Source organism: Lithobates pipiens, unplaced genomic scaffold, assembly GCF_037356315.1.
Source record: "Lithobates pipiens isolate NorthernLeopardFrog02 unplaced genomic scaffold, aLitPip1_a1.2 Scaffold_18, whole genome shotgun sequence".
Taxonomy (NCBI): Eukaryota; Metazoa; Chordata; class Amphibia; order Anura; family Ranidae; genus Lithobates; species Lithobates pipiens.
In genome coordinates this window covers 493,187,298-493,211,153 of record NW_027507758.1, presented here as the reverse complement: position 1 = coordinate 493,211,153, position 23,856 = coordinate 493,187,298, and the positions used below count along the sequence as shown (strand labels likewise).

The window sequence follows — 23,856 nt, the reverse complement described above, 5'->3', positions numbered from 1 at the left end:
TGTTCCGACGGAAACAGTCCAATGCATACCACACACAGTCGGATTATCCAACAACACGGTCCGATAGGACACATTCCGACGGATTCTCCGACCGTGTGTACAAGGACTTACAGGAGGCGAGAGGGGACTCCCCCTCCTCCCGCCGCCCTCTGGTGCTTCTACCAGCTCGCCAATACGATCAAAGCCAGAATCATTTTTTATTTTTTTATTTCAGGCTTCCCAGCCTAGAGGGGAGATGTGGGGTCTTATTGACCCCATATTTCACTGTAAAGAGGACCTGTCATGCAATATTCCTATTACAAGGGATGTTTCCATTCCTTGTAATAGGAATAAAAGCGATCAAAAAATTTATTTTTGGGGAAAAAGTGTCAAACTAAAATAAATAAAGTAAAATTAACAATATTTTTTTTTTTTTAAAGCACCCCTTTCCCCATGTGCTCGCATGCAGAAGCAAACGCATACACAAGTCCCGCCTACAAACGGTGTTCAAACCACACATGTGAGGTATTGCTGCGAACGTTAGAACAAGAGTAATAATTCTGGCCCTAGACCTCCTCTGTAACTCAAAAAATGTAACCAGTAAAAAAATTGAAAACGTCGCCTATGGGGATTTTTAAGTAGCGACGTTTGCCGCCATTCCACGAGCGTGTGCAATTTTGACATGTTAGGTATCTATTTACTCGGTGTAACTTCATCTTTCACATTATGCAAAAACATTGGGCTAACTTTACTGTTTTGGTTTTTTTAAAGCACAAAACTGTTGTTTTTTTTCCAAAAAAAACGCGTTCGAAAAATTGCTGCGCAAATACCGTGCGAGATAAAAAGTTGCAACGACCACCATTGTATTCGCTAGGGTCTTTTCTAAAAAAACATATATAAAGTTTTCGGTTCTATGTAATTTTATAGCAAATAAATTATGATTTTTACATGTAGGAGAGAAATGTCAGGATTGGCCTGGGTGCTCCAGAACACCTGATGGTGCTCCCTGCATGTTGGGCCTCTGTATGTGACCACGCTGTGTAAGAGTCTCACACATGTGGTATCACTGTACTCGGTAGTAATAGCAGAATGCGTTTTGGGGTGTAATTTGTGGTATGCATATGCTGTGTGTGAGAAATAACCTGATAATATGACAATTTTGTGAAAAAAAATCTTGATATTTCGAAGAATTGTTGGAAAGAATGACAATTTCAAAAAATTCACCATGCCTCTTACTAAATACCTTGGAATGTCTTCTTTCCAAAAAGGGGTAATTTGGGGGGTATTTGTACTTTTCTGGCATGTTAGGGTCTCAAGAAATGAGATAGATCGCCAGTACTTCAGGTGTGATCAATTTTCAGATATTGGCACCATAGCTTGTGGACTCTATAACTTTCACAAAGACCAAATAATTTCCACCAATTTATACTTATTTTTACCAAAGATATGTAGTAGTATAAATTTTGGCCAAAAAAAGAAAAATTACTAATTTGCTAAATTTTATAACAGAAACAAAGAAAAAATCTTTTTTTTTTTTTACAGAATTTTCAGTCTTTTTTTCTTTTATAGCACGAAAAATAAAAAACCCAGCGGTGATTAAATACCACCAAAAGAAAACTCTATTTGTGTGAAAAAAAGGACAAAAATTTCACATGGGTACAGTGTTGCATGACTGAGTAATTGTCATTCAAAATGTGAGAGCATCGAAAGCTGAAAATTGGTCTGGTTATTAAGGGTGTTTAAGTGCCCAGTGGTCAAGTGGTTAAAGCATATGTCAAGGCAAAAAAACCCCCCAAAAAAACATATTTAATCATCTCTGGAATACACACACATTTTTCCATGTTTTATCACTTTAAGCATGCTGTAAGTACAGAAATATCTCGGTTGGCATACAAGGAATTTAGTATGCTGTTTTAGGCTGGGTTTACCCTGGTGCACCGTGGTGTGGTTACAGCGCAGGTATAACAATGGTATTCATGTGTTTTGCCTGTGGCTTTAGCCGCAGTCTCATAGACTTCTATTAGGTCGTGTATCTTAGCTGAACTTTCTGAAAGAGCACAAAAGATTCAACAGGCAGGAATTTAATGTGATTTCAGAAAATGTGGCAAAAATGCATAACCTTATAGAACTCTATGGGACCGCGGCTAAGAAGGCAGGTAAGATGCACGGAAAAAAAAGGATACACCCGGACTGCCCAACCACAGTACACCAGTGTGAATCTGGCCTTCTTCCTCTTTGACATAATAACATAGCTCTGAATTCCAAAGCCTGTCAGCCATGCCTACATCATTACTGATGGGTTACAACGGAACTTAGACTTCTCCTTCCCATCTTCATCTTCTAACTAAAATAAATAAAGTAAAATGAACAATAATGCACAAGGCAGAGTGAACAGAAAGTTATCCACTCACAAGATCACAAGGTATTTTTTGCACTTATCAAACAGATATAACAAGACACCATCAATGGCATATTTAACAGACCAAAAGGGAGCAAATAAGTTCACTGTTAGAGTCTACATAAGGATTAAAACCCAGAGATCCATTTTTAACCTTCTACACCTTCTTAAAAATAATTTACTGAGGACTTTGGTTTTGACATCTACATTTTAGTACATAAAACCAAGATTATATTTGATTGTACGGTAAAGTATGAAATCATATCTGAGAAAAGGTGGATGAGCCTTATATTCACTATTCATTCTGTCTATCCATGTCTCAGGAATGACATTTACCAGACTGCTTAGTGCCATCAAAGGCAGCATTCATCAGAGAGTTTTAGTCTTCATTGATTTATTTAATTTACCTAATGTGTTCAGTGATGATTCACATGAATTAAGAAACTAAAAAAACTGCAGGCTGAGAAGCAAAAACAGTATGTTACCCCTGTAATTACAGGCATTCATATAATATACATTTGGGTTATACATTCAATAGTTTCCAATGTGAACAGTATAAGAAGCTGCATTAAATGGATTGGAGTAAATCAAATAACATTAAATTAAACATTAAAGTTATAATTTCCACCATTTTTATTATGTTTCTTTTTGTGATGCCATTGTGGATTTCTTTGCTTTCTTGCTTCCTGTCTCCGTAAAATCAGGACAATACATGAAATGTTGAGCATAGTTTTTTACTGGGATAAGAAGATGCAGACATCACTTAAAACAGGGGTCTTCAAACTATGGCCCTGCAGTTGTTCAGGAACTACAATTCCCATCATGCCTAGTCATGTCTGTGAGTTTTACAATGTCTCATGGGATGTGTAGTTCCGCAACAGTTGGAGGGCCGTAGTTTGAAGTTTCCTGATTTAAAACATTGCCTGACCCACCCTATGGGATTGTGTATATAGGATTGTATTTTTTTCCCCTTTTATTGGTTGAATAAACCCTCACGCTACTAAAAATTTATTTTGTTTTGTCTTTGACAAATCTATACAAAACAAAATGAAGTTTTAGCTGGAATTCAGCATTACAATGTTCCTTTATTTTAAAATAGAACTTTAGAAAAAAAGTGCTTCTCCTTGCCAGTGCTAATGTACATTAAGTCGTGCATGTACAGCTCAGTGTACATTTACGCCATGTTCTGTGCCCTGATGTTGTGACTCCCATGCACATTTGCAGTAGTGACATCATTGTTGCCTGGCCAGTCAAGTGATCGCAGAGTCCGAACCTGTAAGGAAGACCAGGAGAAAATGGAAGCGCCGTAAAAAGTTGAGAACATAGACACTGCAGTGCTTGAGGGGATCGTTTGGCAGGCACGTCTGCCATAATGTGCTAATATGTGGTGCATACTAGTACAATATGACATAAGGCAGAAAGGGACCAGTTTTATTTTTTTTAGACACAGGTTATACCTATGTTATAAATTATATGTAGCGCCAGCTCCTGAAGAGCATGACACCTGAACTGCAGTTTAGTTTGTGTACAATTGTCTAAATTTGGACCTTCGCATCGGTCTGACTGGACTATGAGATGTTCAGCCTGATAACAGGGGGCACTGTCTCTTCTGGCAGGCATAGAACTATGGTCTGGCCAGTTCCTCAAGTTATTCTCTCTCGGAGCCCACCCAGTGGGAGTGGCACTCTTTCTGTGCTTTCTGGGAGAGGGTATTTAAGATGCGGATGTTACGTGGTTTGGGATTCCGGTCCAGAAGGATGTACTGACTTCATGGTCCTGGTCCTCCTGACCAGCCCCCAGGAAGGCTATGGCCTGGGGTGCGGATACACCCGATCTTGTTGTCTCGGGGCTGACTAGCCCGAGGCAAGGAAACTAAAGGAGGATTCTGAGGTGTTTGGTTGCCTTCTCCGGTTTGGGAGAGACCCAGTGACTTCACGTTATCCAGGGGAGGACTCTTCAGAAGAAGGCCACGTACAGGTTGGTTTCTTAGCAAGAGCCTGGAGGAGTTGAAGTACCCAAGAGAACATGGTCTTGTGGATATCGCCAAGCTGACTGAAAGATCCAGGTATCATACGTGTGTTCTACAAGTTTAGTTTTCCTACGGGTTCTACAACAATGTCTGTGGCAGAGACTTAGCTTTGTATGTTCTACAACAACGTCTGTGGCAGAGACTTGTTCCTGAGTAAGCACCTTGTTGGCTGCCAAGCCTTGTGAGAGAGAGACTATCCAACTTTGGTGAACATCCAGTTGTGAATGGCTATTCTCTGGAAGCAGTCAAAGTAAGCAAGTTCTTCAATATTGACTTTGACACTAAGAGTACCTGAACTTCCTTTCCAACCCTCTGATTCCATTTTAAGAGACTGTTCATTGTCTACGTTTTTGCAAATAAAATCCCTTTAAGTGGATCTGTCGTCAGTTTCTCAAGTTACTGGCCCATCTACCACGGGACACCCCTAGACGTGAAGTCAGGAAAAAAGAAGGTAATGGTAAGCCCAATCTAACCAGCAGCTCCTTCGGGGGTTAGTGCTACATATAGATGGACACTATCATTTCTGTTAGTGTAAGTCTTTTATGTGCAGTTTTACCTGACAATAAAGAAAAAAAAATAGTAATATAATGCTTAAACAATGTTGTTTTTTTTATAAAATGAAAAATTTATACAGGATGGATTTTCTAAGCTGTCTGTAACATATAGTTTGGTAGCAGTTAAATATGTTTATGAAGTCTGTAAAGTGATTTGACGACTATTTGAAAATTAGCAGGGAGGCAAAAGTAAAAAAAAAGGTTTAAGATTTTGGATTTTGGATTTTTTCTGTTTTACAAGCATGGAATCTACAAATCCATGGCCAACCAGCATTTGTCATTTTCAAATGGCTTATTTGAGTGGGAGAGCTGTTGAGTGGCAATTAATTTTTTTTCCTCTTGGCTCTCACACTCTTATACCGCATACACACGATCGCAGATTCCGACAACAAAATCCATGGGATTTTTTACGATAGATGTTGGCTCAAACTTGTCTTGCATACACACGATATTGTCAGAAATTCTGAACGGCAAGAACGCGGTGACATACGATGAGCCGAGAAAATTGAAGTTCAATAGCCAGTGCAGCTCTTCTGCTTAATTCCGAGCATGCGTGGAATTTGTGCGTCGGAATTGTGTACACACAATTGGAATTTCCAACAATGGATTTTGTTGTCGGAAAATCTGATATCCAGATCTCAAATTTTGTGTGTCGGAAATTCTGAAGGAAAATGTCCGATGGAGCCTCCACACGGTTGGAATTTCTGACAACAAGCTCCCATCAAACATTTTCCGGTGGAAAATCCGACCGTGTGTATGGGGCATAACACTACCACTATGTTTTTTTTGTAATTTATTTAAATGAGATACATGTACCAGCAGTGATACTTTTAGTTGGTACATTGCAGGGCTGAGATTTTATGTGCCTTAAAGATTTTTGGCTAGATATGCACATTCAAACGCTGGCTACTACTGGCAGGCACAAGATGGAGCATTCTGATGTAGGCATCATTCTAAATGAGTTTGCTACAATGTGTTGGAATGAGAATGAAAGTTATTGAAGAATCCTCATGTAGGCAGAGGAAAGTGTGAGTTTGTGGGCAAGTCATTAGTCAAGACTCTGCAAAGACATTTAATGTAACTCTCGGACAGTTTTAGCTGTGTGATGGGTAGTTTTTCGTTTTACAGGTGGCTCTTAAAGAATGCAATGGTTGTGATGGTGGTATGCAGATTCTTAATGTTTGGGAATTTACTAATCAAATGCGTAATATAGCAGGATATTTTTCTCCAAGATATTCCTTTAGTGTGATTTTCTGCCCGATTTCCACCAAGCATTTTGTGTCATCGCCGAAGAGGAGATCATGGCCTCCTGTGGACTCAAACATCTGAAATATGTACCTTTGGAATGCATTTCTTCCATACAATGACTGTAGAGACACAACAATATGTGAAAGTGAGCATATCAATATGAAGACAGAATCATTTAAAATAAACATCTTTTGATCCCATTACTCCTATGGATATGTAAAACATAAAAGCCTAGCACTGAACTAAGAGGAAAAACAGGTTAGTGGCTCAATCAAAACATAATATAATAGTAGCAGTAGTAATAATTAATACTAGTAGTGTTTTCTAGTGTATTAAAATTAGGAAAGATCAGTCATAGTCATTCCTAAAAGTCTATGCCAAATATTACTAAATACAAGGTTGAAAAAACAATATAGTCATCTATGGTCCCTTATACATATTTTTGTTAAAAATTTTTTTTCATAAACTACTGTATTATCTAGCTTCAACTGTTCTCTAATATGTAAAAAAACTGCCTTCATTCTAATCACTGAACAGAGTTTTTTTTTTCTACCTTAAGACCAGGGCCCATTGCATTCTAACAAATCCTTCTTCTCTTCAACAGTAAAAACGTTATTCTCAGGTACTCTGTAGGAGACTTGGTGGCCTTATAGGAGATAAGATTTCTGGAGAGAGCTGGGATCAACTGTGGGGCTGGGATTTCTGAAGGGATCTGGCAGTCTGGCAGTCTCTTGAGGCAGCTGGAGGCATTGCAGGGGCACTGGGGGGTTACTGCATGCATGAGGTTCTGGGGCACAGTGGGACACTGTTGGATGTTGGAGGCACTCTGGGGGTCTGGAAGCTGTGCAGTAAGCTTGAGGACACTGCAGGCTCTCAGGGAGCCTGTGGGATGTTGAGGGGTCTTGCAGGCCACTGTGGGAGGTTGGGTGGTACTGTAGCAGGTTAGGAGATGTGCAGCTGGCTGAAGGCCCATGAGGAGGAAGGCTGCGGCCCGGCAGTGGGCCAGTGGTTGGAAACTAAAGACAATTGGGATTTCTAAGCGCTGTTGGCAGTTTTCATAATTTCCTGTAGCAGGGCCAAATAATTAAGCCGATCCCTGATTGGATACAGCAGACACCAGCTTTGATAAATCTAGCCTGAAGCTTGTCATAGCATATTCCTACCTGTTGATTTTTCAGAATTCCTGCAACAATGTCCCTCTTTTGAGGCAAAGTGAAGACAATGCCCGGTGGGAGCTCCGCAATATTGCACTTCTTGTATTCACTGACAGGGACACGTGAGCCATCAGGACACAACAGCTCAAAATCATCACATTTCAGGTCTTTTGCCCAGTCTTCAAGGTTATTACCTGGATAGTAAGAATATCATTAGCATATAAAGGCTAGGGATACCAGGAAGTAGATATATACCCTAACGTAAAGAGGAACTGCAGTCTGCTCCCATACTTTGTAATAAAAACATCTTTGCCATTCTGACGCTTCCCTCCAACTACTTTGCATATTATTTTATATATACTGTGATTCTGTACTTGCCAAATATGCTGCAGAAATCTCCCTCCACTAAGTTTGGCTGCAACATTTTTAAAGCGGGAGTCCGCCGGGCAATGCAGGAGCATAATTTGGAGACAGGGATGTTGGCAGTACATAATAGGCTTGTGCAATTCGTTTCGTAACGAATGGAAATTCGGCCGAATTTTGCATCTTTCGGACATTCGGTTGCATCCGAATGTCCGAATAAAAAAATAACAAATTACAACGAATACGAAAGAAATATAACGAATGAATTCGAATGAATTCGACATGATTCGAAATTATTTCAACCGCATTCGAAATTATTTCAACATGATTGGACATTATTTCAACCGCATTCGAAAATATTTTGTGACCCGACTTTAGGGCCATGTATCTCGGGGTCACTTGGTGCTAGACACTTCAAATTTGGATATGTTGTATTGCTAGTATTATTGTGTTTGCATACCAAATTTGGGGTTTCTAGCTATAAGTGACCCCAAGATATGTGGCCCCAAAATCGGGTCGCAAAATGTTATTAGTTATTAGAGCAGAGAATGACATTTTGCGACCCGATTTTGGGGCCACATATCTCGGGGTCGCAAATTTGGTATGCAAACACAATGGTACTAGCACTACAACATATCCAAATTTGAAGTGTCTAGCACCAAGTGACCCCGAGATACATGGCCCTAAAGTCGGGTCACAAAATATTCTTGAATGCGGTTGAAATAATGTTGAATCATGTTGAAATAATATCGAATGCATTCGAAATTATTTCAACATGATTCGACATTATTTCAACTGCATTCGAAATGATTTCAACATGATTCAACATTATTTCAACCGCATTCGAAAATATTTTGTGACCCGACTTTAGGGCCATGTATCTCGGGGTCACTTGGTGCTAGAAACTCCATATTTGGATATGTTGTAAAGCTAGTATTATTGTGTTTGCATACTAAATTTGGGGTTTCTAGCTATAAGTGACCCCGAGATATGTGGCCCCAAAATCGGGTCGCAAAATGTCATTCTCTGCTCTATTAACTAATAACATTTTGCGACCCGATTTTGGGGCCAGATATCTCGGGGTCACTTATAGCTAGAAACCCCAAATTTGGTATGCAAAAACAATAATACTAGCAATACAACATATCCAAATTTGGCCTCGAGATACATGGCCCTAAAGTCGGGTCACAAAATATTTTCGAATGTGGTTGAAATAGTGTCGAATCATGTTGAAATCATTTCGAATCCGGTAGAAATATTTTCGAATTTCGTTGAAATATTTTCGAATGTGGCCAATTTTTCGAATTCAGCAGAAAACTAAACAAAATCCGAAAACGAATTTAAGGAAGTTAACGAATATAACTAAACGAAATTAATGAATTAACGAATTAAAACGAAACGAAATTAAACAAATTTTTTCCTTTTGCACATGTCTAGTACATAACAGGGAGTCCTGAACAAGAACATTCATGGCAGGATCACCACATAGCATTTTAATGAAAGCTGCGGATTTAAAAAATATATTCTCATATTCTTGGGTGATTGGGTCTAATTATAGATGGATAGCTAGTGTTATTGAAGAAATGGACATGATCTCATCCACGCTTGATGTGCTGAAATTTATGAAGGTCACCAAGAAGAGGAGGAGGGAGCAAACAGCTTTAGTCTGTGTGTGTTTGTGCATACTCCACTGCAAAGGTGGTCAACATAATAACATGGTTGACCTCAACTCATATAATAAAGTGTCTGCACCATTTAACATATATAGAGTAGCCAAAGAATTATCACTTACCGTCTGTGTTCTCAAATACAGTACTATGCTTTGCAATGGCAACACCTCCCATTTCCACTAGACACCTAAAACCAATGGACAAATGTTTGCATTACAGTAGGCTTTATAAGTGTATTAAAATATGATTTGTTTCTTGACAAAAAAAATGGAGTTGGAATAATTGCTCAATACCCAAACACAAAACTCTTCCCTGTTACATAAAGATTTTATCAGTGGTGACTGGTGTTTAAATCTTTTGGGGGGGGGGGGGCAAACAAACTTAAAAATTCTGAAAAACATCAATTGCAGCCACACTGTGCCCATCAAACACAGCCACTGTACCATCAAACGCAGCCACTGTGCCCCATCAAATGTAGCCACTGTGCCAATCAAACACAGCCACTGTGCCATCAAATGCAGCCACTGTGCCCCATCAAATGTAGCCACTGTGCCAATCAAACACAGCCACTGTGCCATCAAACTCAGCCACTGTGCCCATCAAATGCAGCCACTGAGCCATCAAATGCAGCTACTGTGCAAATCAAATGCAGCCACTCTGCCCATCAATTGAAGCCACTGTGCCCATCAAATGCAGTCACTGTGCCCATCAAATACAGCCACTGTGCCCATCAAATGCAGCCCCTGTGCCCATCAAATACAGCCACTGTGCCCATCAAATGTACCCACTGTGCCATCAAATGCACCCACTCTGCACAGCAAATGCACCCACTCTGCCCATCAACCGCAGCCACTCTGCCCATCAAATGCCACCACTGTGCCCATCAAATGATGATGGGCTTTCCGTCTGCCCGGCACTTACCCTATCTTGGTGGGGCAGTGGGTGATGGTGGCGAGCTGTGTCCTCCATGCGTCTCCTTCCCTCCTCCTGATAGGCATCATATCACAGTGTCTGTCATTTCAGATAATCAGGTGACGGGTAACACACCCATGTTTCCTGATTGGTGGAGAGGCAGTTCAGTGTTAGAACAGCAAATATTAATTCGCTGTTCTAACACACCTGGGTGAACTGCGAGCACAATCTTCTGCGCTCACAGTTCACCCTTTTGAAGCCTATTAGAGCCTATGGCTCTAATCAGGTGCTTCAAAATTACACCCCCGCCTCTGGAATTCAGGTGCCTGGTGTCGGAAAAGGGTCCAGAGGTCTTACTAGGGGGTGGCAGCAGCAATGGATAAATTCATGCTATGCATGAATCTATTCATTATTCATGTAGGGGAGTGGCTGGAGAGAGGGGGCGTGCCCGTGCGCCCTTAATGGAAAAAAATAGTTCTCTCTCAAGTTTAAACATTAATTCTAAATAATTTTCTAGCAGATATTACAATATTATCCCATCTGTTCTGTCAGTCTCAGGCGTTCCTCGATTACGGTATGCGCTAACCATTATTGTGATGCTGAAATATATAATTCTCCCTTCTGAAGATAAAATACACAATATCCAGTTTAGGTTTGAATAGTAAGATGTGGTGAAAGTGTAATGGCTTAGCCACTGCATAGGAAGGTTCATAAACTTTTACTGCTGGTTTTATTTCCATTACCTAAAAGCTGCAGTAAAGTCTTGATGATTTTCTTTATCTCCAGAAGTACAAACTATATTTGACTCAGTAGGCAGTTTCTTCAGGTGATCATTTCTGTATAGCCTACAGAGATTTTCAGTGATGTCATATGATGGAAAATCGATACCTATATATTGAGAGAGGTAACATTAGTAGTTGATTTTTGCCTAATGTTCATTTTAAATGGCCCAGTTCTTTAGGCTTTTATGTCACTGATACTGCATACACACAATCGCACATTCCGACAACAAAATCCATGGGATTTTTTTTTCCGACGAATGTTGGCTCAAACTTGTCTTACATACACATAGTCACACAATGTTGTGGGAAATTCCGAACATCAAGAAAGCGGTGATGTACGGCGAGCTGAGAAAATGAAAGTTCAATAGCCAGTGCAGTTCTTCGGCTTGATTCCGAGCATGTGTGGAACTTTGTGCGTCGGAATTGTGTATACACGATCGGAATTTCCAACAACGGATTTTGTTGTCGGAAAATTTGAGATCCAGATCTCAAATTTTGTGTGTAGGAAATTCTGAAGGAAAATGTCCGATGGAGCCTACACATGGTTGGAATTTCCGACAACAAGCTCCCATCGAACATTTTCCATCGGAAAATCCGACCATGTGTACGGGGCATTACAGATCAAGCTACAGACACTCCAACTAAAGCTGATCAAAGATCACAGATTTTTTTATAAACTTATGTCAATAAATATTGATTTGATTCATATATTGATTGATAATGTCATAATTTCTTCATAAGCCATGAGCTCTCCCTGTCAAATATTTCACATGCTTCCCGCTCCACACACCACTATCACGTGTCAAGTGCTGGCTTGGCTCATCTTTACTGAAACAATCAACTGCATTATGAGCTCTTCTTGTTCCCTAAAGGCTTAGCCCACACTTTTGACAGTGTTTCGTGGTACACTTATATTTAGGGTATAGCATGAAGCATGGTGGCATGCATTACCCCAAAAACCCACCCCCCCCCGAATCACAGGATGCTTCCTACTGGAGTAATCTGTACTTTTTTCAAGCCAATCATCTAGGTCTGGGATCATAAAAATGATTAGATGTTCCCTTTGCCACTGTGCCTGCAATCTCTTCTCCCTCTCCCCATTCTGTAGTTCAAGCCACGTTTCCTCTAGCTGTTCCAGTAGGCCTTGAGTACCATTTACGAACAAATCTCAGCCTTGGTCTGTTTTAGAGAACTTTGGCCTCTCAATTTCTAGTTGAAGTGGTTCCAAAGGCAGGACATTTTCATTTTTTACTCAGTGCAGTCCTATATTAAAACAGTGTTGTGGCCAAGTGGGGGCAGGGCTGAGCCAGGCTGTGTGCATCTATAGACACACAGCATGGCTCTGCCCAGCGCCCACTTAGGCACAGTGCAGGGTCAAGCCTGCAAGTGCACTCCTATAGTTAGAAGCTCGCATTGTAGCAGACTGAGAAGAAGAGGAGGGGAGACCATTGGCAGGGGACCTGAGAAGAGGAGTTTTGGGGCCGCTCTGTGCAAGGCAATTGCAAAGAGCAGGTAAGTATAACATCTTTATTATTTTAGTAAATATAAGTAAGATTTACACTTATTTTAAGCCTTTTGTTTAGGAAGTAGCACATCTCTCCCTTGGATTGTTCCCCAGTATCCCCTAGGGATCTCAATCTGGTTCTCTCGACAGAAGAAATGATTTATTTCATATTTTTTTCTACATACTGTCACCAGTACAGTACAGTGTCATCATATTACTAATGTGGTGGTGATCAGGGACACTGGTGATAGTATGTTAAAAAAAGTATCCCTTTTTTAAACATTTCTTCATTATTTAATATATTTTTGGACATTCTTTATTATTTTTTTCATACTTTCATTATAGTTCAGTATCATCATAGTAACACTGAACTACTCTGAGGGGGTGATAAGGATTTTTTTTTTTTTTACCATTTTGTTTGCTGTTACAATGAAGATCATTAGTTTACATTTATAGCACCCAGGTGTTTACGCAGGGTTGCTAACAAATTTAGTTTTCCAGGTAGTAATTGTCTTGGTCAATTGTTATTAGATCCACTGATTCCTCTCTAATTCTGGAATTGCTGCACATTTTCTCTTCTGCCACTAGTTGGCATGGTGGCTGGTGACATTAGATTGACAAGGGCTCTGCAAGGTCAGATTATAAATGGATGGGCATATCAGCCAATTGGCAGGGGTTTCTTTAGTCTCTTGGCCTGCTAGGCTGAAAGCCTAAGGTCTATCCTGAGGACACCTGGCTGCTAGGCTGCCTGAGGCCTATCCAGGAGCAGGAGATGCAGCGTAGGGTTTGGACTGCAGGATTGGAGTCCAACCGAGTTTCGGAGGTTCAGCCAGACGGGGAACCATTTGTGGTCAGAGGTAAAAGGGAAGCAGTCGCCACTAAGGGACCGTCCACCTTGTTACCAGAGACCACTGTGAGTAAGCTTGAGCAAGTACCAGAGCAGTTTTTTCACCAGCCGGGGACGATTGGATCTGGAAGTTTAGTGAGAGACTGGGAGCTCAGCCAGTGAAGATCTACAGTGGGATACTGTGAGATAAGAGAAGAACTATTCTGTGTTACCAAGAGTTATGTTGCTGTGGGGACATTCCTGTTTGGCTGTACTGTTGGAACTGTGTTCTGCTAGGCAGAAGCCAGGAGTTCCCACTGGAGTCATACTGGCCTGTGTTCTGAAATCGCCAGTGTGCCTCCCTTTGAAAAGTGACAGGCTGATTTATAGCTGAGAGACTTGAGTGTGTTCTGTTTGTTCATTAATGACAAAACTAATCTCAGTTCCCAGCTGTTTGTGGACACTGAGATTACAAATGCAAGGGGATCTGTTGAGAGACAGTGCCCTCAAGAAGTACGGTCCCTTGTACCATGGCATGGTTTATTACTGCTGATTACAGCCATGTTTTTTTCCCCGGAGTTGTCCCTGTGAAGAAGGGAGACTGCTGGGAATGTTGCTGATATGTTATTGCACCACCTGTGAAATATTGATGGACTTTGGGGCTCAACGGACACTGGGGTGTTAGTTAGATAGGTAGGATAAGCTGTGGCAAAAAGGGCACGTTCTCACCTTAACTTTGATAATGGACTAAACGGGAAAAAATACTATGTACACACAAGGACTGTTCGTTGGATATCTTGGCCACCAGGTGGCGTGAGAGTGCCAGCCTGAGAAAGCTATTGTTCATATTATGCAAATGTTAGATAGGAATTGCTAGAGTAAGTTTATTTCTAGGATTGTTATGGAAAAGGGGTGGCACCCTCAAGGGGGTGGGGCCCATTGTCCTCTGTATAGATGTTTAGAAATAGTCACTGAATTATACGTGTAAAGTAAGATATGCTGTAATGTGCATTTATACTGCTTTACTGCTCTCGGCTAAGGGTAATTAACATTCACTAATGTATGAATGAATGAATGAATGAAATACTTGTATAGCGCACAATGCGAACTGAATCGCATCTAATGTATAACGTGCACTGTGCTATTGTAGGGATAGGATGTGTTTCTATGCTGTCTATTTTCTCTCTTTCAAATGTTCCTGCATCCATTGAATCTTCCTTGGCTAAGGAGAGACAGTGACTTCAGCTTGTATAACAATGCTAACATTTTCTATTTTTTCCTACAGGTGTATATAGTAAATAGATAGATAGTTAGGATATGAGGCTACTGTTTGTATTTCCCCTTTTATTTGTTCAGGTGGTATGCCACACATAAAATGATACATATTGTCTGCTATTTATCTGCCATTGTATGAAATGCCACTTGCCTATGTAGTTTTTGCCAGGACATCCACTCTCAGGTTCGAGAGTCCATTTTTGTTTTCCACAAACTCAGAGAGTTCGTTTCCTAGGCAGGGGGAGGATGTAGCGATCTGGTGTTTGCCAGGTAGTAATTGTGTTGGAAAATAGGGAACACTGCCCTAACACAAATCCACTCCTAAGCCCTTGTACACACGGTCGGAGAATCCGTCGTAATGTGTCCTATCGGACTGTGTTGTCGGATAATCCGACTGTGTGTGGTATGCATCGGACTGTTTCCATCGGAATATCCGTCTGACCCAATTTTCAAACTTGCTGGAAATATTTTTCGACAAACTGGTCCGATAGAACATACTCCGATCATGTGTAGAGAATTCCGATCGGACAAAGTGCCACGCATGCTCAGATCAAATTCCTACATCAAAGCTATTGGCTACTAGCCTGAACGTAGTCCCGTCATAAAAAAAATTATGTCATCACGTTCTGAAAGATCGGATTTTTCGACAACTTTGTCCAACCGTGTGTATGCAAGAGTTTCGGACAAGATCCGACGGACAAAATCCGACGGACAAAATCCGATGGATTTGGTTGTCGAAATGTCCGACCGTGTGTACAAGGGCTTACTCTGAGCTGCAGCTAGAAAGTGAGATACACACCAACAAAGAATAAAGCTGCGCTAAAAAATTTGAAACCATATACAGTGATATATGAAAAAATAAATCCTAATATAAAGCTCCACCATATGTGACTAATTAAAGCATTGACAAAAAATGTACGTAAACAGTGATTAAATATTGAAAAGAGTCCAAAAATAATCAAATGAAAACAGTTAGACTAAAGATGATTAGATGAGTGACATCCTAGGAATAAAGTCAATCCACAGAATCACCAAGAAGCACCAAGGGACTTGTGTACCTCCACCATATAAATTGCAAGCTTACCGGACAGCAAGAAAGCCTGTAGCTATGCCCCAGCCAGGGTCCCTGATCCAAGGCAGCAAGGCAGCATTTCCAGGTACAGCCGAAGGCAAGCTGCCAGGCAAGTATTTGCAAATACTCGGGCCACAGTAGTATTTGCATATACTTGCCTGGAAACTTGCCACTGTGCGGCTGTGCCCGATGTCTATGGCGCATGCACCGTAGACATCGGTGCCAATATTTCTGCAAATATTTCCTAAACCTTTTAGGTTTGGGAGATATTTGTTGCACCTACAGGTAAGCCTTAATCTAGGCTTACCTGTAGGTTAGAGTGGTTGTAATGGGTTTACAACCCCATTAATGTAACAATTGTTTTAGCTTTATAACCACTTTATGGCACACTGTACCAGATCTGTCAGTGCTTTCTGGGCTTTTTCAGCTTCTAACATCTGTCTCACAGATTTGCAAGGAGGCCACCTGGGTTACTGTTCAAACATTTTTTTAGTGGATGTTCAAGTTTTCTCCGATGCCAGTTCCAGGCGTAGGGTGCTACAAGTTGCTGTTTGAATCTGTCATGCCCTTCTCAACCTGTTGTTACATAGGCCTGTTAGCGTTGTTTGCTGTGTTGCCCATCCCTCAGATTGATTGACCCTGGTCATCCCAGACAAAATGATTTTGAGAAGCCCAGATTGAGAAGCCCATGTCCTGCACTATACCATCAGGAAAACAGGATTGACAACTTGCCAGTAAGATCTGTTTTCTGCAGTACAGTACAGGACATAGGACGCTCCCATCAGTTCTTATTATCTCCCGTTTTCTTGCTACAAAACTGAGGCTAACTGACTGGGAGTGGGAGGGGTTATACAGGGGGATGCCCCTGCAGCCTTCCTTTTACCAGTGTCCTGTCACCTGAAGGTAGTAGTGATTTCAAGAAGCTTGTCTCATGTACTGGACCCCAGGAAATGGATTTTACTGCTAAGTCAAACATTTTTTTTCCCCCTTAAGTGGATATAACTGCAGTGATGCCTTTTGAGCTATCCATGACATAGGTGGGGGGAAAGGCACATTTCTAAAATGGTTGCCTACATTTATTGTGCATGGAATCCTGCCTCTATTGCAGCATGTGGAAATGTCTAAATTGGTGTTAGTATTTTGAACTGAAAGTGTTTTAGGGAGTTGGAAATCACCCAAAGCTCAAATAATGAGTGTAGGTAATTCTCAGAGCTGGGATATTACCTCTAAGAGCCTCCCATGATATGGCTCTGTTCTTTTTCATTACGACTGCAACAACGTAGTAGGTGTCCTTCAGGAGATCATCTATTAAGCAATGGTTAATATTATAGTTATTAAATTAATGCAGACAAATCATAGACAAGACAAGTCTGTAAATGCTCACACTTAATCCTACTGTATATACAATATATATATATATATATATATATATATATATATATATATATATATATATATATATATATATATATTATCAATGACACACATTAGCACACATAATGAATGACCTTTCATCAAGACGATCTCTCAATATCTCAACCAAAAAAATAAAAAATAAATAAAAAAGATATTTTAATATACAAAATACCACCAACCCACCTTTGCTAGCCCACTAACCTAATCTAACCCTAACCCCTCCCATCCAGGTTATATTAGGCTAGGTAGGATAGGAATGGTGGGCTACAGTGATAGCCTTCTATAGTCTTTGCCTTAAATCTCCTCCAGTGTTTATTGTTTGAATATGGTGTGGTACAGAGCAGAATGAGGCGAGACCTATCCTGCCTTCTGGCCTGGGCGGGCCCCGGGGCCCCTTACAGTTGAAACTGCTGTACCCACCTGATGGCGGCCCTGACTTTAAACAGGGCTGCCATCAGGGGGTTACATCCCTTACAACTGTCAGGGGCACGAGGGTCCCCTCCAGGCCAGAAGAAGGCAGGACAGGTGAAGGGGAGCATTACAGAATCAATTTAGTCTCATTCTGCACTCTGTGGCATTGGGCTCAGTCATTGAGCTCTTTACTGCCATCTCTGGCTACTGTGTGCATGTGCACCCCTAGTGTACAGTGCTTCTCTGTGCCAGCAACATGTCAGCATTGTGAAACTAGCTGGGACAAGCAGGAAGATCTTCTTTACAAGTAGGGGCTGTGAAGGAAATGGAGGGGGGCTGTTTGTGTACAGGGCGGGGCCAGAACCTTGTGTGTTTACAGGTTTGTATATATGTAGGGCTTTCATATATACAGGCTTGTGGTTGGGGGGCTTTCATATATACGTGTGTGTGTGGGGGGGCTGACATACAGTGGTGTGAAAAAGTGTTTGCCCCCTTCCTCATTTCCTGTTCCTTTGCATGTTTGTCACACTTAAGTGTTTCGGAACATCAAACCAATTTAAACAATAGTCAAGGACAACACAAGTAAACACAAAATGCAATTTGTAAATGAAGGTGTTTATTATTAAAGGTGAAAAAAATCCAAACCATCATGGCCCTGTGTGAAAAAGTGATTGCCCCCTAAACCTAATAACTGGTTGGGCCACCCTTAGCAGCAACAACTGCAACCAAGCGTTTGCGATAACGTGCAATGAGGCTTTTACAGCGTCCTGGAGGAATTTTGGCCCACTCATCTTTGCAGAATTGTCCTAATTCAGTTACATTAGAGGGTTTTCGAGCATGAACGGCCTTTTTAAGGTCATACCACAACATCTCAATAGGATTCAGGTCAGGACTTTGGCTAGGCCACTCCAAAGTCTTCATTTTGTTTTTCTTCAGCCATTCGGTGGTGGACTTGCTGGTGTGTTTAGGATCATTGTCCTGCTGCAGAACCCAAGTTCGTTTCAGCTTGAGTACACGAACAGATGGTCGGACATTCTCCTTCAGGATCTCTTGGTAGACAGCAGAATTCATAGTTCCTTTTATCACGGCAAGTCTTCCAGGTCCTGAAGCAGCAAAACAGCCCCAGACCATCACACTACCACCACCATATTTTACTGTTGGTATAATGTTCTTTTTATGAAATGCAGTGTTCCTTCTACGCCAGATATACTTGGACACACACCTTCCAAAGAGTTCCACTTTTGTCTCATCGGTCCACAGAATGTTGTCCCAAAAGTCTTGGGGATCATCAAGATGTGTTGTGGAGAAATTGAGACGAGCTTTGATGTTCTTTTTGCTCAGCAGTGGTTTTCTCCTTGGAACTCTGCCATGCAGGCCATTTTTTCCCAGTCTTTTCCTGATGGTGGAGGCATGAACGCTGACCTTAACTGAGGCAAGTGAGGCCTGCAGTTCCTTGGACGTTGTTGTGGGGTCTTTTGTGACCTCTTGGATGAGTCGTCGCTGCGCTCTTGGGGTAATTTTGGGCGGCCGGCCACTCCTGGGAAGGTTCACCACTGTTCCATGTCTTCGCCATTTGTGGATAATGGCTCTCACTGTGGTTCACTGGATTCCCAAAGCTTTGGAAATGGCTTTATAACCCTTTCCAGACTGATAGATCTCAATTACTTTCTTTCTCAATTGTTCTTGAATTTCTTTGGGTCTCGGCATGATGTATAGCTTTTAAGGATCTTCTGGTGGACCTTAGGCCGCGTACACACGGGCGGACTGTTCGCCCAACTTTGTCCGTCCAACAGTTTCGGCAAACAGTCCGCTCAAAATTAGCATGGACGGACATGGCCACACACGACGAACGAACAGTTTGCTGAAACCGTGCGCGATGACGTGAACGGCACGTACGACGGGACGAAAAATACGACGTCCTATACACTGCATTATAGCTTTCGGCGTGAAAATCCTTTCTGAGCATGCGCGCAACTTTGTTTGACGAACAAGCCTACACATGAGCGGACTGTTCGCTGAAACAAGGTTTCAGCGGACAGTTTTTCGGAAATTCCGAAAAACCTTGTCCGTCCAACTGTCCGCTGAAACTGTCCGCTGAAAGCCCACACACGAGCGGACTGTCCGCCCAAACACTGTTCAGCGGACAAAGTTGGGCGAACAGTCCACCCGTGTGTACGCGGCCTTACTGTGTCAAGCAGCTCCTATTTAAGTGATGCCTTGATTGTGAACAGGTGTGGCAATAATCAGGCCTGGGTGTGGCTAGAGAAATTGAACTCAGGTGTGGACAACCACAGTTATAGTATGTTTTAACAAGGGGGGCAATCACTTTTTCACACAGGGCCATGATGGTTTGGATTTTTTTTCACCTTTAATAATAAACACCTTCATTTACAAATTGCATTTTGTGTTAACTTGTGTTGTCCTTGACTATTGTTTAAATTGGTTTGATGTTCCGAAACACTTAAGTGTGACAAACATGCAAAGGAACAGGAAATGAGGAAGGGGGCAAACACTTTTTCACACCACTGTATATACAGGTGTGTGTGGGGGGCTGACATATATACAGGTGTGTGTGTGTGTGTGTGGGGGGGGGGGGCTGACATATACACAGGATTGAGTGCGTAAGCTGTGTAAGGGCCAACAATTTCTGATGGCTTCCTGAATTTAGAAATGCATTAGAGGATTTATTTTTTGTTTTGAAGGCAGTAGTATGTCTGCTGTTAACCTATACCACTGCTTTACAAATCAGCCTATTAGTGGTGGAGTATGAGCCCTTTCAAATCTATGTACTGTGGCAGAATGGCTCGGCTGTCGAAATCGCTGTCGTTATTTAACATCACTTCACCCTGTGGCCACTAGGGGGGCCCTGAGCCGATGCGATTGCCCGGCAGTCACAATCACTGCCGGCTCCCACGATCGCTCTTGGCACATGGAGAACTGGGACCTGTATGTGTAAACACACAGTTTCCAGTTCTCTAAGGGGAGAACAGACAGATCGTCTGTTCATTCATCTCATCTGCACAGTCCCCTCCCTCCTTCAGTTATAACACACACTAGGGAACACATTAACCCCTTGATCGCCCCTAGTGTTAACCCCTTCACTGCCAGTGACATTTTTACAGTAATAAATGCATTTTATAGCATTGATCGCTGTATTAATGCCAGTGGTCCCACAAATGTGTCAAAATTGTCCGATTGCAGATCGCCGCCATTACTAATAAAAAAAATTAAAAAATGCCATAAAACTATCCCCTATTGTAGCTTTTGCGCAAACCAATCAATATTTTTTTTTTCACGAAAAATATGTAGAAGAGCCTAAACTGATGAAAAAAAAATATATTTTTATATATTTTTGAGGGATATTTATTATTGCAAAAAGTAAAAAATAATGTGTTTTTTTCAAAATTTACAAATTTTTTTGTTTATAGCGCAAAAAATAAAAAACGCAGAGGTGATCAAATACCACCAAAAGAAAGCTCTATTTGTGGCAAAAAAAAGGAAATCAATTTTGTTTGGATGCAATGTTGCACGACTGCACAATGGTCAGTTAAAGCGACGCAGTGTCGAATCGCAAAAAGTGCTCCGGTCAGGAGGGGGTAAAATCTGAAGCGGTTATTGTCTTTAATCTTTGTTTTAATTATCCAACCTGATCCAGCAAGATTCTCACACTTTCTTTATTATATTGTGTTGTGCTGTGCTGGCTGCTTTCCTTTAAAATTAGTTTAAAAAAAGGGGGAGGGGGGGGGTTGGCATTGCTAACCTGATAAAATAATTTACATACAAGGTGTAACACACATTTCTCTTTGCTTGTCCATATCCAGTCAGAGTCCCAACAAACTTTATTAAATATATTTGGAGTGGAGTCTAATTTTACATTTCTTATTTTAAATAATTTACTGTAGCAAGGTTTCTGGCCTCCTTCAGGCTAATGAGAACCTCCAGGGCAAGAGATAGCTAACATCCTTCTGTATGTAGTGGGTTGTGAGGCATAATGGGTGTAAGGTGCAAGTTATTGGGTGCCAGACACTTCTTGAATGCAAAAGAGATGTTTATTTCTCTTACAAACTTTTTTGGGGGACCAGGGTTAGGGCCAGGACACCCTTTAGTAGTTGTAAGTTCAATTAGCAGACTCCGAGACTTCAATAAGAGGACAGCCGTGCAGGGAAAGGCCTCCAGAAAGAAGCCACATCTGCATGTGCAGGAATGCTGTCTCCTATGGCAACAGTCTTTAACAGTTCCTAACACAAAGCATAACAGTTCTTTCATCTTCACTACAATGTCTCCTTGTAGTTCTTCAGCACACTGAGCTCCCGCTCTCTCACTAGACCTACTGATTCACTGCCACTGAATACCTTGATCTCCTCCAATCTTCAAGATGGTTTGACACACAAGGCTTCTCTGCAAGTGTCAGCTCTGCTGGCTGGGTCCCTGACTTAATCACCGTCTGAAATTTCCAGATTCTCCACTGTACCCATTTGGTGAGAATACTACTCCGGTACTTGCTTCAGTTACTCACTGTGGTCCCTGGTAATAAGGTGGATGGTCTCCTAGTGGTGACAGCTTCCCCTCTACCTCTGAACACTACAGGTTCTCTGGCCGGCAGAACTGTCACTTCTGGTTGGACTGCAAGTCGCAATCCCAACCCTGCACTGCTCTTTTGCTTCTGGATAGGTCCTCAAACAATCTAGCAGCCAGATGCCTGCGGGATAGGCCCAAGCTCTGGCCTAGCAGCCCGGGGCAACATGACACACATCCACCCAGACAGCTGTTCAGGTGGCGCAGAACATAGATCACCTGACTCCACACAGATATATAAGTGCTCCCAGCAGGCCAAGGGATTCAAGAAAACTCCTGCCCATAGGCTGAGAGTACCCCATATACCCATAACCTGAAATTGAGTTGCCCTTCTCATATCTAATACCACCAGGTACCCGGCCACCTAGTTGAAGAAGAGAAAAGTGCAACAAGGCCAAGCTTAGGAAGAAATCAATTGATCTCTAACAACTGACCAGGATAACTACTCCTGGCAAGTAAATTTGTGAGGAGCTCCTTGCCTAAACTTCAGTGTGCTACATTACTATTTTGGTAAATGGATATAGGACCAACACTATCCTAAATCAAGAGTGGCTTGAATAAAATTCTTTAAATACGAGGCAACATCTGAAGAGAAGAACAGAAGATGGCGACATCGGTGACAGAAGACCGGGCCGCTGTCTGTAAAAGAGCTAGAAGAAGGCGCGGTGGCCCGGCAAGAAAAACCGAAGAGGGGGACAAGACCCCCGAAGTCGGAAGAAGAGGGCGGCGGTGAAGAAGAAAGCCGGGCTCCTCCGCTAATAAAAGAGCTAGCAGAAGATAGCGGAGGAGTCCGGCGAGAAGACCCCCGAAGACGGACAGAAGACCCCCGGAGCTGTGCAATAAACTATTTTAACCCTTTTGTGTTGTGTTTTTTTTTTACTTTTTTTCACAGGTGAATGGGTAGGGGTACATTGTACCCCATACTTATTCACATAGGATGGGGGGCCAGTATCCGGGGGCCCCCTTATTAAAGGGAGCTCCCAGATTCCGATAAGCCCCCTGCCCGCAGACCCCGACAGCCAACGGCCGGGGTTGTCAGGAAGAGGCCCTTGTCCTCATCAACATGGGGACAAGGTGCTTTGGGGTGGGGGGGCGTGCGGCCCCCCTTCCCCAAGGCACCCCCCCATGTTTCATAGTTTCATAGTTAGTAAGGTTGAATAAAGACACCAGTCCATCCAGTTCAACCTGATAGTCTACAATTGCCCCATCCCTGTACATTGCACACTAACATCACACATCCCTACCCTCAGGGAGCCCGCAATCCAAGGTCCCCATTCCTATACCAGGGCCAATTTTAGACAGAAGCCAATTAACCTACCTGCATGTTTTTGGATTGTGGGAGGAAACCGGAGTACCCGGAGGAAACCCACGCAGGCACAGGGAGAACATGCAAACTCCAGGCAGGTAGTGTCGTGGTTGGGATTTGAACCAGCAACCCTTCTTACTGCTAGGTGAGAGTGCTAACCACTACACCACTGTGCCGCCCTAGGGCACGCAACCTGGTACGGCTCAGGAGAAGGGGGGCCGCTCGCTCATCCCCACCCCCTTTCCTGGCCTGCCGGGTAGCATGCTGAGATTAGGGTCTGATATGGGCCTGGGGGGTTCCCCTTTAAGTCCATACCAGGTGACGGGGCCAGCGAAGCCTCCTTCGCTGGCCCCGGCTACATGGAGACGCGCTCAAAATGAGC

General features: G+C 42.2%; 1 protein-coding gene across 1 annotated transcript; it reads right to left on the bottom strand.

The window, feature by feature from the left end:
• Positions 1–6,156: 6,156 nt before the first annotated feature.
• Positions 6,157–13,746, bottom strand: LOC143986756 (serotransferrin-B-like). Its single transcript, XM_077485161.1, has 5 exons — positions 13,653–13,746; positions 11,051–11,195; positions 9,518–9,582; positions 7,372–7,556; positions 6,157–6,327 (listed from the first exon to the last, which is right to left on the bottom strand). Exons 1-5 carry the CDS (start codon positions 13,744–13,746, stop codon positions 6,157–6,159), a joined length of 660 nt encoding a protein of 219 aa, XP_077341287.1.
• Between the last annotated feature and the right edge of the window lie 10,110 nt (positions 13,747–23,856).